Source organism: Pelophylax lessonae (genome assembly GCF_965119305.1).
Source record: "Pelophylax lessonae genome assembly, chromosome: 7".
Classification (NCBI taxonomy): Eukaryota; Metazoa; Chordata; class Amphibia; order Anura; family Ranidae; genus Pelophylax; species Pelophylax lessonae.
The window spans coordinates 211199399-211214246 of NC_138774.1; the positions used below are offsets into that span (position 1 = coordinate 211199399).

The 14848-nt window shown below is 44.2% G+C and overlaps 1 protein-coding gene across 1 annotated transcript in view; it reads left to right on the forward strand.

Annotated features, from left to right (window-relative positions):
- The window catches only part of PNPLA7 (patatin like domain 7, lysophospholipase), a 733226-nt gene that overhangs the window by 158007 nt on the left and 560371 nt on the right, over window positions 1-14848 (forward strand). The window contains exon 8 of the mRNA XM_082263919.1: window positions 14335-14494. Coding sequence (XP_082120045.1) covers window positions 14335-14494 — 160 coding nt within the window. The remainder of the gene's footprint in view (window positions 1-14334; window positions 14495-14848) is intronic.

The window sequence follows — 14848 nt, forward strand, 5'->3', positions numbered from 1 at the left end:
GCTGTCCGGTGCACTTTCAATTGACTACGCCACGACCATGGCTTGTGCCATTCACCATGGGGGCAACAAAAGTGTCCTTGCTGCCTTGGAAGTGATGTTTCTTTGTTGGGCAGAGCGCCTTGTTCCGGCTCTATCCGCGGTTTCCCTTCCAGGGGGGGGAAACAACACAATTGGTAGGCGGTTTGCCTCAGTCGACAGGCCCTGGATGCAGGGCAATGGTCCCTTCATCCGGAGTCGTTCCAACAGTTGTACCTTCGTTTGGGGGGCACTCCGGACGTGGGCCTGTTGGCATCGCATCTACAGGATAGTGCAGAGAGGTCATGGCCCGCTCCCGGGACCCTCTGGCGGGTGCAATGGTTGCCTCATGGGTTTCTGTCAATGGTCAAGAACATTCCCAAGGTTCAACATGTTCGATGCTGAGATGTTTGGCGTGGTCACCTGTGCAAGGCTGACGCCGGCATGGTTGTGCGAGAGTGCTCGCGGATGGGCCGAGGTCAGTTTCAGCTGCTGTCTGCCTTTCCTCCTCTCCTGTTGCTGTCAAGAATCCTTCGCAGGATCAAGGCGGCAGGAATTTCGGTCATTCTCGTGGCTCCAGACTGGCCTCGCCGAGTTTGGTACGCCGACCTGGTAAGGTGTGCCGCTGACGCTCCTTGCGTTTCTTCTCTCCGGGGTCGATCTCCCGTCTGGCTTTACATTCAACGGCTTGCCGGCTTGGCTGTTGTAAGCCAGGTGTCAAAGGATGGGGGGTTGTCTGCTTCGATGATTCCCACTTTAGGTAAAGCGTGGGAAGCATCTTCTATGATGATTTTTTTTCATCATATGAGAAAGTCGCGTATTGCGTGGTGTGAGTCTTCTTGGGCTCCCCCTCGCTCTTGCTCAGTAGCCGGATCTTGGCTTCCTTCAATGGGGAGATTGATCAAAAGTTGGCCTTGAGTACTGTCAAGGTCCAGGTTTCGGCTTTGGATAGCCGTTGGCCGCCCGTTCCCTGGTGCGTAACTTTTCCCAGGGGGTGCGAAACTTGGTTCTTTCGGTGCGACCTCCGTCGCCAACTGGGGAACTTGGTTGGTGCAGTCGGTTCTTCCAGACCCTCCTTTGCGAGTATCGTGGTTATCCCCTGCTTACCTTATTGCAGAAGGTGGCCTTGGTTGCTGTCACTCTGCACACAGGGTGTCGGCATTGGCGACATTGTCCTCATTCTCCCTATCTGTTGGTTCATGGGGCCAGGTGGTACTTCGTCCAGATCCGTCCTTCCCTCCGAAGGTGGTTTCTAGTGTTCACTTGCACTTGTGTCCTGAGCCCCCTCATCCTACGGAATGTGTGCTGCATACTCTGGATGTAGTTTGGGCACTCGAGGGGTACTTGGCGACTACTGAGTCTTCCCGTAGTCAGGTTCGCTCTCTGTGCTCATGGATGGCCCAAGGACAGGGCTGCCTGTGTCTGCTGCGACTATTTCCAGGTGAATCGGACTGTCGGTGGTGCGGGCTTCTTCATTTATGGGTCAGGTCCTTCCTTTTCCCTGGTTCGGCGCTTTCTACTTGGGCGCCTAGTGCTTCCTGGGCTTTTTGCCATACTGGCATCTGTGCATCAGGTTGTAAGACGACTACCTGGTCGTTTGTTCCAACCTTTGCTACATTTTATGTGGTGGATGTGCTGACATCTGCAGATGCCTCTTTTCGGCCGCAAGGTTTTTTGCTGGCTGCTGTTTGGAGAGCTTTTGGCCTTCCTTGAGGGTGTTTACGTGTTGTTTTCAGGTGGGCCTCATCTTTTGTTCTGATGAGTCCTAAGTTGTCTGGTTGGCTGTTTGGCCTTGGGGACTTGTTCTTTTCTGCTGTTCTCACCCCTCATTTTATGGCACTGCTTTGGGACGTCCCTACTGATATGAATTAGAGAGAACTGCGTCCCTCAATGAACGATAGGGAAAACTGGATTTTCGACTTACCGTAAAATCATTTTCTCTTAAGTTCATTGACAGACGCAGTACCCACCCTCTATTTTGAGTTGGGTTGGTGTTCCTTTCTGACACTGCTTTGATACAAAACTAACATCCAATGCAGGAAGAGAGAGGGTATACCCTCCGGGACTGGCCATAGGCGTAGCCAGAACTTTTTCCTGCCTAGTGTCCTACTCCTGTAGGGGGCAGTATAACCATACTGATATGAATCAGAGAGAACTGCGTCCGTCAATGAACTTAAGAGAAAAGGATTTTACGGTAAGTCAAAAATCCAGTTATTATTCCCCAATGGGGTTAAACGTAGAGTGGGATGTCAATTGCTTTATCGACACCCGGTAATATGCTCTAGACACCCCACTCATAGTTAACCCCCTCCCCTTTTTATCTCTCTTATTTTTCCATTTTTATCTTATTATTCCATTTGTTCTTCCCTGTATATTAGTACATAATCCCTGCTGGAATATAGTGTGGAGTAGTGTCGATTGTTTACTAACATCAGACGCCCCACTTTTGAGGCTCGGTTCATACTTATGCGATGTGGGAAGGCCTCGAATTCGCAGCCTGTTCCTGCATCGCAAACGCACCCTTGGCAGTTCACACTGCCATATGCGATACACTGGGGGTCTCAATGTAATGTTAACGACACCCCCAGTTTGATTGCATATCGCAGTGCGATCTTACACTTCGCACAGGATTGGATCGCACAAGTGTGAACCACTGTGCAATCCGATCCTGATGCGGCTCAAAAAAAGGGTCATGTGCGACTTTACTGCGGGTGCAGTGCGAATTTAGCCATACAAAGTACACCCGATCGCATGTAATGAAGGAGCAGAGCGCTCCGATATTACATGCGATCGCCGCAGCCGCACGTATGTGAACCGGCACTTATACTTTATTTGCCTTTTTCCAATATTTATAGTAATTTATTATGAGCTTTGTTGTGTATTTTTAATCTTAACTACATGTGAAGACTTCACCAATATTTGCTACTTAAGCACAACCATTTAAATTTGGAATCAATTCGGACTCCAGTAACATGGAGGACTTTAGTTTCTCCATTCACTTCCTGATGCTCCGTATTTCCGGATATGAGGCACCTAAGATGGCGCCGAAACCGGAAGTTGTAATGTTATTGTTCCGAGGAGCCGAAGTGATGTCCTTTAAGATGGCAGTGGAACCGGAAGTGATGTATCGTCACTTCGATCTGTCCCCAAATTGGAAATTACCCAGATAGGTGCAGACTGCATGTACAGCTGCAAGAAAAAGTATGTGAACCCTTTGGAATGATATGGATTTCTGCATAAATTGGTCATAAAATGTGATCTGATCATCATCATCTAAGTCACAACAATAGACAATCACACTCTGCTTAAACTAATAACACACAAAGAATGAAATGTTGCCATGTTTTTATTGAACACCCCATGTAAACATTCACAGTGCAGGTGGAAAAAGTATGTGAACCCTTGGATTTAATAACTGGTTGAACCTCCTTTGGCAATAACTTCAACCAAAAGTTTCCTGTAGTTGCAGATCAGACGTGCACAACAGTCAGGAGTAATTCTTGACCATTCCTCTTTGCAGAACTGTTTCAGTTCAGCAATATTCTTGGGATGTCTGGTGTGAATCGCTTTCTTGAGGTCATGCCACAGCCTCTCAATTGGGTTGAGGTCAGGACTCTGACTGGGCCTCCGTAGAAGTTGTATTTTCTTCTGTTTAAGCCATTCTGTTGTTGATCTATGCTTTGGGTCATTGTCCTGTTGCAACACCCATCTTCTGTTGTGCTTCAGCTGGTAGACAGATGGCCTGAAGTTCTCCTGCAAAATGTCTTGATAAACTTGGGAATTCATTTTTCCTTCAATGATAGCAATCCGTCCAGGCCCTGACGCAGCAAAGCAGCCCCAAACCATGATGCCCCTACCACCATACTTCACAGTTGGGATGAGGTTTTGATGTTGGTGTGCTGTGCCTCTTTTTCGCCACACAGTGTTGTGTGTTTCTTCCAAACAACTCAACTTTGGTTTCATCTGTCCACAGAACATTTTGCCAGTACTGCTGTGGAACATCCAGGTGCTCTTGTGCAAACTATAAATGTGCAGCAATGTTTTGTTTGGACAGCAGTGGCTTCCTCTGTGGTATCCTTCCATGAAATCCATTCTTGTTTGGTGTTTTATGTATTGTAGATTCGCTAACAGGGATGTTAGCATTTGCCAGTGACTTGTAAGTCTTTAGCTGACACTCTAGGATTCTTCTTCACCTCATTGAGCAGTCTGCACTGTGCTCTTGCAGTCATCTTTACAGGACAGCCACTCCTAGGGAGAGTAGCAGCAGTGCTGAACTTTCTCCATTTATAGACAATTTGTCTTACCGTGGACTGATGAACAGCAAGGCTTTTGGAGATACTTTTTTAACCCTTTCCAGCTTTAAGCAAGTCAACAATTCTTAATCCTAGGTCTTCTGAGAGCTCTTTTGTGCGAGGCTCATTCACATCAGGCAATGCTCCTTGTGAAAAGCAAACCCAGAACTAGTGTGTTTTTTATAGGGCAGGGCAGCTGTAACCAACACCTCCAATCTCATCTCATTGATTGGACTCCAGTTGGCTGACATCTCACTCCAATTAGCTCTTGGAGATGTCTTTAGTCTAGGGGTTCACATACTTTTTCCACCTGCACTGTGATTGTTTACATGGTGTGTTCAATAAAAAAAGGCAACATTTCATTCTTTGTGTGTTATTAGTTTAAGCAGACTGTGATTGTCTATTGTTGTGACTTAGATGATGATGATGATCAGATTGCATTTTATGACCAATTTGTGCAGAAATCCATATCATTCCAAAGGGTTCACATACTTTTTCTTGCAGCTGTATAAACATCCCCTCCGACTGCAATCCTGAGCTCCTGAAGAAGCGCGTGATGCAAAACGGCCGTTGAGCAGGATTACATGTCTGAGGTCCAGCCGCCATTCTATTTGTAGGGTGGCGGCTTCTGGAGTAAGTGCAATTTCATTTGTCACACTGCACTTTATTGTATATATGGACCTTTATGGATTGTTCTGACTACCCTACTCTATGGACTAAGTCAGTGTATGTTTTTATACTCTTTATTTATGATTTTTAATAAATACTACACTATGTGATTCCTTTCTCATGTTTGGTGATCTTTCCTGATTGGTGGATATCGTGTGTGAGGAGACCCATTTATTAACACAGGAACGCAGAGATCAATATTTTCCAGGATTTTCCATCAAGGAGTTATTCCATACTGTGGCTTTTATACTGTCCTATAATCTAGACAGCATAGAGTTCTGGTGAGTTTGCATACTTTCCATTGAGTGGAGGTTATAACTACAGGATTTATTAGTTTGTCGATTTGAATAGACATTCATTTCTTCGATTGGATCACTTCATAAAAAATACACACAGGATATTGCACAACTTTATTAGCAGCGCAGCACTAATCACTTATATAACATACCTTTTACAATAGGGATGCACGGATCCGGTATTAGGATCGGATATCCGAGCCGATACTGCCACAATAGCTGGATCGGGGGATCGGTAACATTACCAGATCCACGGGCCGATCCGGTTTTGTTGCAGCAGAACCTACTGCGGTGTCTGCTGAGTCCCGGCTCAGCCGTCCCTTATTTGCACGGAGCCGCTACTTCCTGTATAGGTCCGGCTCACAGGCGGAGTGATATCAGATGCACTCCGCCTGTGAATGGAGGAGCCATACACATGAAGCAGAGGCTTTGCTCTGCATGCTTTATGTGTGTAGTTCCGGATCGGTATCGGCTGATACACAATGCCAGGTATCGGGACAAAAAAAGTCGGATCAGTGCACCCTATTTTACAATAGCTGGGAATAAGCTAGACAGCAGGGTGCTAGCAGCAGCCTTACCATTAATTTTAATACACACCTCTATAGCGCGAGAGTAACAAACTATATATTGGAAGATGTCCAGTATTGCCATCAGCGCAGAAACTAGTGGGACCCAGGTACACCCATCTACTGTCTGGAGAAGTCTTGCCAGAAGTGGTCTTCATGGAAGAATTGCTGTCAAAAGCCATACCTCCAACATGGAAACAAGGCTAAGCGACCCAGGTATGCAAGAAAACATTGAAACTGGGTTGCAGAAAAATGTCAGCAGGTGCTCTGGACTGATAAGTCAAAATCTGAAATATTTGGTTTTAGCAGGAGGCAGTTTGTTCGCCAAAGGGCTGGAGAGTGGCACAATATTAGGTGTCTGCAGGCAACACTGAAGCATGATAAAGGTTCCTTGCAAATTTGGGACTGCATTTCTGCAAATGGATTAGGGAGTTTTGGTGAATGGTCTCCTCAATGCTTAGAAATGCAGGCAGATACTTATCCTTCATACCATACGATCAGGGAGGCATGTGACTGGCCCCAAATTTATACTGCGGCAGGACTAGGACCCCAAACATACAGACAATGGCATTACATTTATCTTCAGCCTAAAGAACAAGGAGTCCTGGAAGTGATGGTTTGGCCCCCGCAGAGCCCTGATCTCAACATTATTGAGTCTGTCTGGGATTACATGAAGAGATAGAAGGATTTGAAGCAGCCTACATCTACAGAAGATCTGTGGTTAGTTCCCGAGTTCTTCAAAAATTATGTGCAAGTTTACCTAGAAGAATTGATGGTGTTTTGAAGGCAAAAGGGTGGTTACACCAAATATTGAATTAATTTGGATTGCTCTTCTGTTCATTTACTTTCCATTTTGGTAATTGATAAAAAAAAAAAAGAAATATTAATACTTCTATTTATTTTATTTATTTCAGGTATATTTCTGAAATTTTTCTAATTGACAGCATTTTTATACCTGCCCAAAGCTTTTCCACAGTAGTAAAAATGTACCTGAATTATATTAACTGTAATGTAGCTGTTGAAGCATCCTTTGCCCAGGTGTACGATCCCTAATCGTTATAATTCTTCGAGATCAGCCACAATCTTCTGGTATACATTTTTCAATGAACAGTATTACTAGCTTAATTTTTTTTTTCAAATATGGTAATGTTATCCTTAAAGAAAATTAGTTTTGCATTTCCATATACTGTATATGTATACCAATATGTGACGATGGCGGGTATCAGATCCCTGCCCTTCTCACTAACTCGTGACGAAGGACCAGGCAATCTCACACCCTGCCGTCACTTGCGTAACAATGCCACATTCAGCTGCACCTGGCACATAGATTTTCCAGCTTGCGGGACCACAATCAAGATGCCAGCAGGCTGAGAGCGATTGTCACGGGCTAATTAAACAATTAACCCTTTCACTGTCTCCCTCTGTCTTATCTCACTAACTATGCTAGTTTTATTACCATTGCCAGTTAAATTTGTTTGTTTGGTTTTCTCTTTTTTTTTTTTTTTTTTCCTTTGGCTTAGAGATTTTGTATTTTTTTTCCATTCTGCTAAACATTTTGTGAATCAGTACTGCTTGGATCTTAAAGAAGGGGACATACCCCGAAAGCTTGTCCTGAAAAATTGTATGTTAGTGCAAATAAAAAAAGTATCACGGACAGTACTCAATTGTCTCTTTCGCAAGTGAACTAATATGGCTACAATGACCTAAACCATATACTGTATGTTATTTTATGTAATACATTTATCAGTAAAATTAAATTTGTTGACTTTATTTTTAATTTCTTTTAAGCCATCTAATTATGAAATATTGCAAATAAATATTGCCATATCTAACAGGTGAGGGTGCATGTCTGACACACCAAAAGGTCAGATTGCTAGATTGCTGCTGAGCTGTCACTACCGATCTGACATTGGGATTGCAGGTTACAAAAACTTTGCAAAGCTCGATGAATCACAATAGGTACCCCCCCTTCTCCTTAGGAAAAAAAAAACACTACCAAGATCTTCATTCTGAAAAAGAAGTGCGCTAGTTCAGAGTTAATGCTGTGCTTTCTTAAACAGCAGCCTGTCATGTACTCAACACACGCATGAGCACACCCTGTATTAAATTGTTTGGGCTAACTTTAATGTTTTCTTTTTTTTAATTTAAAAAAAAAGTGTATTTCTTTTGTTTGATAGACACAGCTCCTGATTCTTCTTAACCTTTGGGTTATACTGCCCCCTACAGGAGTAGGGCTTGGGTGCAAGTGCTGGGACTGATGGTGTCCACCCTCGAGGTGGTCTGTTTGCACAGTTCCACACAAGATCTCTGCTAAAGAGATTCTGGTGAAATGAGACAAGGATCCACGGTCTCTTGACTTCGTTCTCTGGCACTTCGACAGGGAAAATCCTTTCTCCCCCTGTACTGGATGGTTGTCACCACGGATGCCAGCCTGTCTGGGCATGGAGGCGTCCTCCCCACAGATGTGCTCAGGGGATCTGGACTCTGGCAAAGTCCAGACTGGCGATTAATGTTCTTGAAATCCGAGCGATCAGCCTTTGTCTGGCTCAATGGGCAATTTGTCTACAGGGGTGTCCGGTACAAATTCATTTGGACAATGCCACTGCTGTGGTCTGTCAATCACCAAGGGGGCACAAGTGGTATCCTGGTGGCTCGGTAAGTAGCTGGCATTCTAAGGTGGGATGACCGTTTAATTCCAGCCCTCTCAATTTTCTGCCACGACTCCTGTGCAGGATAAAAGCAGAAAGGATTCCGTCCAGACTGACTTTGCCCATCTTGGTACGCCAATCGGTACGTCTGGTCGCCGATGCTCCTTGGGGACTTCCTCTCAGGGAGCATCTGCTGTCCCAGGGACCGATCTTCTATCCTGCTTTACAGTCGCTGGCTTTGACGGCTTGGCTGTTTAACGCTAAGTGCTGAAGGATGGAGGTTTGAGTCAGGGATTCCTACGCTGTTGAAAGCTAGAAAATCTACCTCTAGGAAGATCTACCATTGTACGTGGAAGATAAACATTGCGTGGTGTGAGTCTCTTGGGGTTCATCATCGCTCCTTCTCGGTGGCTTGGATGATATTGCCCTTGAGTACCATCAAGGGCCAGGTATCGGTTTTGGTGGTCTTTTTCCAATGACCTTTGGCCTCACACTCCCTGATGCGTACCTTTCTTCAGGGTGTCCAACATTTATTGTGGTGCTTTCCGCTCTACAGAAGCCTCCCTTCGATAATATTCGGGAGGTTTATCTGCTTGCTCTGTCCCAGAAGGTGGCCTTTTTTTGGTGGCTATCACCTCTGCGCGTAGGGTGTCTGAACTAGCGGCATTATCCTGTCGTTCACCTTATTGGTGATTCACAAGGATAAAGTGGTGCTTCGCCCCTGTCTGTCATTCCTTCCTAAGGTGTTCTCCGACTGTCATTTGAATGAAGAAATTGTGTTGCCTTCCCTGTGTCCCAGGCCAAACATCCAAAGGCAATTGCCTTGCATACCTTGGATGTGGTCCGGGCAATTAGGGTGTACCTGGCAGCTACGGAGTCTTTTAGGAAGTCAGACTCTCTATTTGTGCTCACGGACAGACCTCACAAATGGTTGTCTGATCCATCTGGAAATGATTGCAGAAGAAGCGAACAGACAGTGATTCAGGCCTATTGCATCAGGGGTCAGGTTCCTCCTTTCCCTGTCAAGGAGCATTCTACTCGGGCACTTGGTCATCAAGCGTCAAGTGACTGTAACGCTCCTGCGTTTCTTATATGGTGTGGATTTTCAGCTGCAGAAATAGTTCCACGTCAGCAGTCATGTAAGAGATATGCTGAGATACCATTCCCAACCTCAATGACTCATCATGTGTGGAAGGTCTTATTTCAGCCAGTAAATACACACAATTAGCAAGCTGGTTCCTAGAGTGACTTTATGTATGTGGTAACACAATGATGAAGGTTGAGGGATAGGTTGAGTGGAGGTGATAGGTGATAGACACTTGAAGGTGAGACAGTAGCAGATGGATGCAGGAAGGTTTAGCAATGTTGTATGATAGCAGATGATAGAATAGCAGGTGGACATACAAAAGAGATCAACCCAGTGCAGAAAAGTAGCAGTAGTCTCAAGAGCTAGCAATCTAGTTTATGCAGATGTAATAAACAGTCTTTACTATGCAGAGCTAGATAGTGTAAGCTTAGTATAAGTTTATAGAGAATTCCCCTGCGGGGTACTTAGCACTATTAGCGATACAGCCGAAGGGTGGTTCAGGAGAGGCGGATGATCCAGTAGCGGGATACAGGGATCAGCGCAGCGAGGTTCCGTCAGCGAAGTAAGCTTGCAAGCATGGAAGCTTCAAGCAAGGTTAGCATCCAGATAAGGGTGTTTGAACGAACACATGTGAGTGAGAACCGACGCCTTAAATAGCCATCTAGTCCGGCGCTGAGTGATGACAGCTCCAGTCTTAAAGGTGTATGCGCACCTTTCCAAAAGTAAATGGTAGGGCGCATACACTTGTGGAAAGTGTAATTTAGGGTACCAAAGGTACCGGAACATTACAGTGACGCAGGTTTGCAAGGCTTCCACCTGGTCGTCGGTGCACACTTTACAAAATTTTTAAAAAGTGGATGTGTTGGCATCTGCGGATTCTTTGTGGCCGCAAGGTTTTGCTGGCTGCTGTTTAAAAGGATCTGGTCCTCTTTGAAGGTGTGAACAAGTGAGCTCCAGTTTATGGTTGAGGTCCATGTTACCTGGTTGGCTAAAGCCTCGTACACACGCAACGAATTTCCGCCGACCGGTCGTTCGTCTTTTGTCCAGAGTGGTGTCTGTTGGTTGGAATGTGCTCTAGACTGCACACAAATTTTCCCGCACGACAGAATTCTACTTCAGAAGTGACGTCATGTGTTGGATTGCTTTCTTTCTGCTCTTTCATCTCTGAGCATGCCTAGTCTTGCTCATAAGATTTTTCCCCATCGAAATCTGTACTGACTGTACGAAAATCGGACGGGTTTTGACGGAGGACAAACATTTTATAGCCTGCATACCAGGATTTTTTCGGCCGAAAAGTCGGAGTCGGTTGTCGAGAGCACCATACTAACAAGCTGAAAATCAGCAGATCGGTCGTTGGACGAAAATTCCCGGCCGAATTTCCACTCGTGTGTACGGGCCTTTAGCCTTGGGAACTAGTGTCCCCATTTGAAGATTTCCCCTCTAATTCTTTTCTAGGGACAAAAATGTGGTATTTTCTTTGACTTTAACTTTCAATAATGATGGTAAACTGGAAAAATAGAAAGGGTGAATCTCCTTAACGGAGCACAGACAGTAATAGAAACTGACAAGCATTCTTATCTCTCTCCACTGTATCCAAAACAAATTTCCTCTAATCTATCCTCATTGTTAAGCTCCTCAATGCCTCTCATCAGTTTGGTTGCCCTTCTCTGCACTTTTTCCATTTCCCTGGTTTATCTTTTTTGAAAACTGGTGCCCAAAACTGAACTGCATATTCCAGATGAGGTCTTACTAATTTGTACAGGGGCAAAATGATATCTCTTTCTCTCTCTCTCTGCAGTCCATGCCTCTCTTAATACAAGAAAGGACTTTGCTCACTTTGGAAACCGCAGCTTGGCATTGCATGCTATTATTAAGCTTATGATCTACCAGAGCACCCAGATCCTTCTCCACCATTGATTCCCACGAGTTCTACTCCCCCCAGTATGTATGATGCATGCATATTCTTAGCCCCCAAGTGCATAACTTTACATTTTATCAACCGTAAACCTCATTTGTCACATAGTTGCCCAATTAAACAGTGCATTGAGTTTGGCTTGTAAGTTGGAGATATCCTGTAAGAAAGTTATTTCACTGCATATCTTGGTGTCATCTGCAAAGAATAAAATGGTACTTTTATCCCAGACCCTATATTATTTATAAAGGTATTATTAAGTAAGGGTCCCATCACTGAACCTTGGGGTACACCACTGATAACCTTAGACGATTCACAGTAAGAATCATTAACCACTACTCTCTGAATTCTGTCTTTTAGACAATTTTTTATCCATTTACAAACTGATTTTTTCAAGCCTGTAGACTTTACCTTACACATTAGTCGCGTGTGGGGAACTGTGTCAAACACTTCTGCAAAATCCAAGTATACTACGTCTACAGCCACCCCTCTGTCCAAAGTTTTACTTACCTCCTTCTTAAAAGAAATCAGGTTTGGTTGACAACTTCTTTCTTTCATTAATTCATGCTGTCTGTTGCTTAAAATATTTTTTTCCAGCAAGAACTCATCTATGTGGTCTTTTATTAAAAACTCCAGTATCTTCCGGGCTATAGAAGTTAAACTAACAGGTCTATAGCTACTTGGTAAAGACTTTGATCTCTTTTTAATTATAGGCACCACATTGGCCCTTCTCCAATCCAGTGGTACTACTGCAGTCATTAAAAAAAAAAAAAAAAAAAAAAACTAAAAATAAGAAACAATGGCTTTGAAATGACAGAGCTCAATTCTTTTAGGATCCATGGGTGGATGCCATTTTGTCCTTGTGCTTTATCCAGCTTTATAATGTATAAATACACTGCTCAAAAAAATAAAGGAACACTTTTTAATCAGAGTTTAGCAAGCCAATTAAACTTCTATGATATTGATCTGGTCAGTTAAGTAGCAGAGGGTTCATCAGTTTTAGCTGCTTTGGTGTTGAAAAAAATTAACAGGTGCACTAGATGGGTAACAATGAGATGACCTCCAAAATAGGAATGGTTTTACAGGTGAAGGCCACTGACCTTTTTTTCCCTACTCCTCTTTTCTGACTGTTTTTCACTACTTTTGCATTTGGCTAGGGTCAGGGTCACTAGTAGCATGATGCGATACCTGGACCCCATAGAGGTTGCACAGGCAGTCCAACTCCTTCAGGATGACACATCAATATGTGCCATTGCCAGAAGGTTTGCTGTGTCTCCCAGCACAGTCTCAAGAACATGGAGGAGATTACAGGAGACAGGCAGTTACTCTAGGAAAGCTGGACAGGGCTGTAGAAGGTCCTTAACCCATCATCAGGACCGGTATCTGCTCCTTTTTGCAAGGAGGAACAGGGTGAGCACTGCCAGAGCCCTACAACATGACCTTCAGCAGGTCTCTGGTGTGAATGTCTGTGACCAAGCAATCAGAAACCGACTTCATGAGGGTGGCCTGAGGGCCCAACATCCTCTAGTGGGCCCTGTGCTCACTGCCCGTCACCGTGGAGCTTGATTGGCATTTGCCATTGAATGCCAGAATTGTCAGGTCCCCCACTGGTACCCTGTGCTTTTCACAGACGAGCGCAGGTTCACACTGAGCACATGACAGAGGTGAAAGGGTCTGGAGAAGCCGTAGAGAACGTTATGCTGCCTGGAACATCTTTCAGCATGACCTGTTTGGTGGTGGATCAGTGATGGTCTGGGGAGGCATATCCATGGATGAATGCACAGACTTCTATAGGCTAGACAATGGCACCCTGTCTGCCATTGGGTATCGGGATGAAAGCTTTGGACCTATTGTCAGACTCTATGCTGATGCAGTGAGTCCTGGGTTCCTCCTGGTGCACAACAATACCCGGCCTCATGTGGCGAGAGATGCAGATAAAGTAGCTTGCTGAATATTACAGAGAGCACTAGATTATTTTCTTTGTTCCCTTTATGTGGCAATCCTTGGTAATCCCTCTGGAGGTGACAGGCTTTCTATAGCCTATGTGATCCGAAGATCTCTGTGTTTTTCCTATGCTGATACTGACCCATCATTGGGTCTGTAGTGGAGGTGAGAGACTGATTCACCTGGTGGTGGGATTTCACTGCTCACAGAAGCACTTATTTTAGTTTGCACAAGATTATTCCTTCGGACACATGGGAGTGGATTTACCTCTTTGATTTATTATAAGGACACTTGGGCACAGACTTTTTGAGTTTGTGAATCACCATTTGTGCACTTTTGACTGGCGCATCACTGTTTTTGTCTTTGAATTCATCCTTGTCTTTGAATTCCCAGCGTGATATTTTTCTCCATTGAGATCTGATGTGTTTTCAAAGTATTCCTTTCATTTTTTTTGAGCAGTGTATTTCTGGACCATATTACTTTAGAGCCATTGTGATTAAAAAGCATACATTTAAAAAAATAAATAAATAAAACTGACCACAAGGCACAATAGTTTCCATTGCAATTCTCTGCTTGACTGTGGGTAAGAAAATGTTTTTTATTTTATTTAATTTTTGTTTCGCCCTCGGTTTCAATGTTCTGAAAGGTGTGGTGGAAAGATGGGTGATTGTATTCCCAAGTTTTAAGCCCTACTCTGCTCATTGGCACAGTAGAAGACACACTGGACACTGCAGATCCCACAATGAACACAGAGAGCAATAATGCTTATCTGTGGGACCAGCGTAATCAAGACAATTCTCATTTAATTATGTGCAAAAAAATGGGGCTAGATTTTAGTTATGCATGTGTTATACCCCATCTGTCTTAGAGTAACCCCATTCTGTGTTTTCTCTCCTGTCCTGCAGGGTATTAGGGCACTTTGAAAAGCCTCTTTTCCTGGAGCTCTGTAAACACATGGTATTTGTCCAGCTTCATGAAGGCGAATATATCTTTCGGCCAGGACAGCTGGATAACAGTATATATGTAGTGCAAGATGGGATGCTGGAAGTCTGCATACAAGAAAGTGTAAGAAACACTACAGTGTTTTTTTCTTTTACTTTTTAAGACCAAATCTCTTCTACAAAAAAGATTGATTGGACAATCAATTAGCAGTTTTCTTCTACAATAAGTCAGTTGTCCTCATGAAAGTGAGAAATGAAGTGAGACAGGGGAATGCTGCAAGTCTAAAGCTTGGTACATACTGTCCGAAAATTGGCCAGTTCCTGCTGAACAGGCCAACTTTCAGTCCGTGTGTACAGCTGTCTGTCTGACAGAAGCCAGTCTAATGACCGACTTTTGTTGAAGGGACATGCTCGAAAACCAGCATCTGATGAGTAGTGTGTGGCTTAAGATTGTTTTGTGCCTTTTGGTACTTTTTTC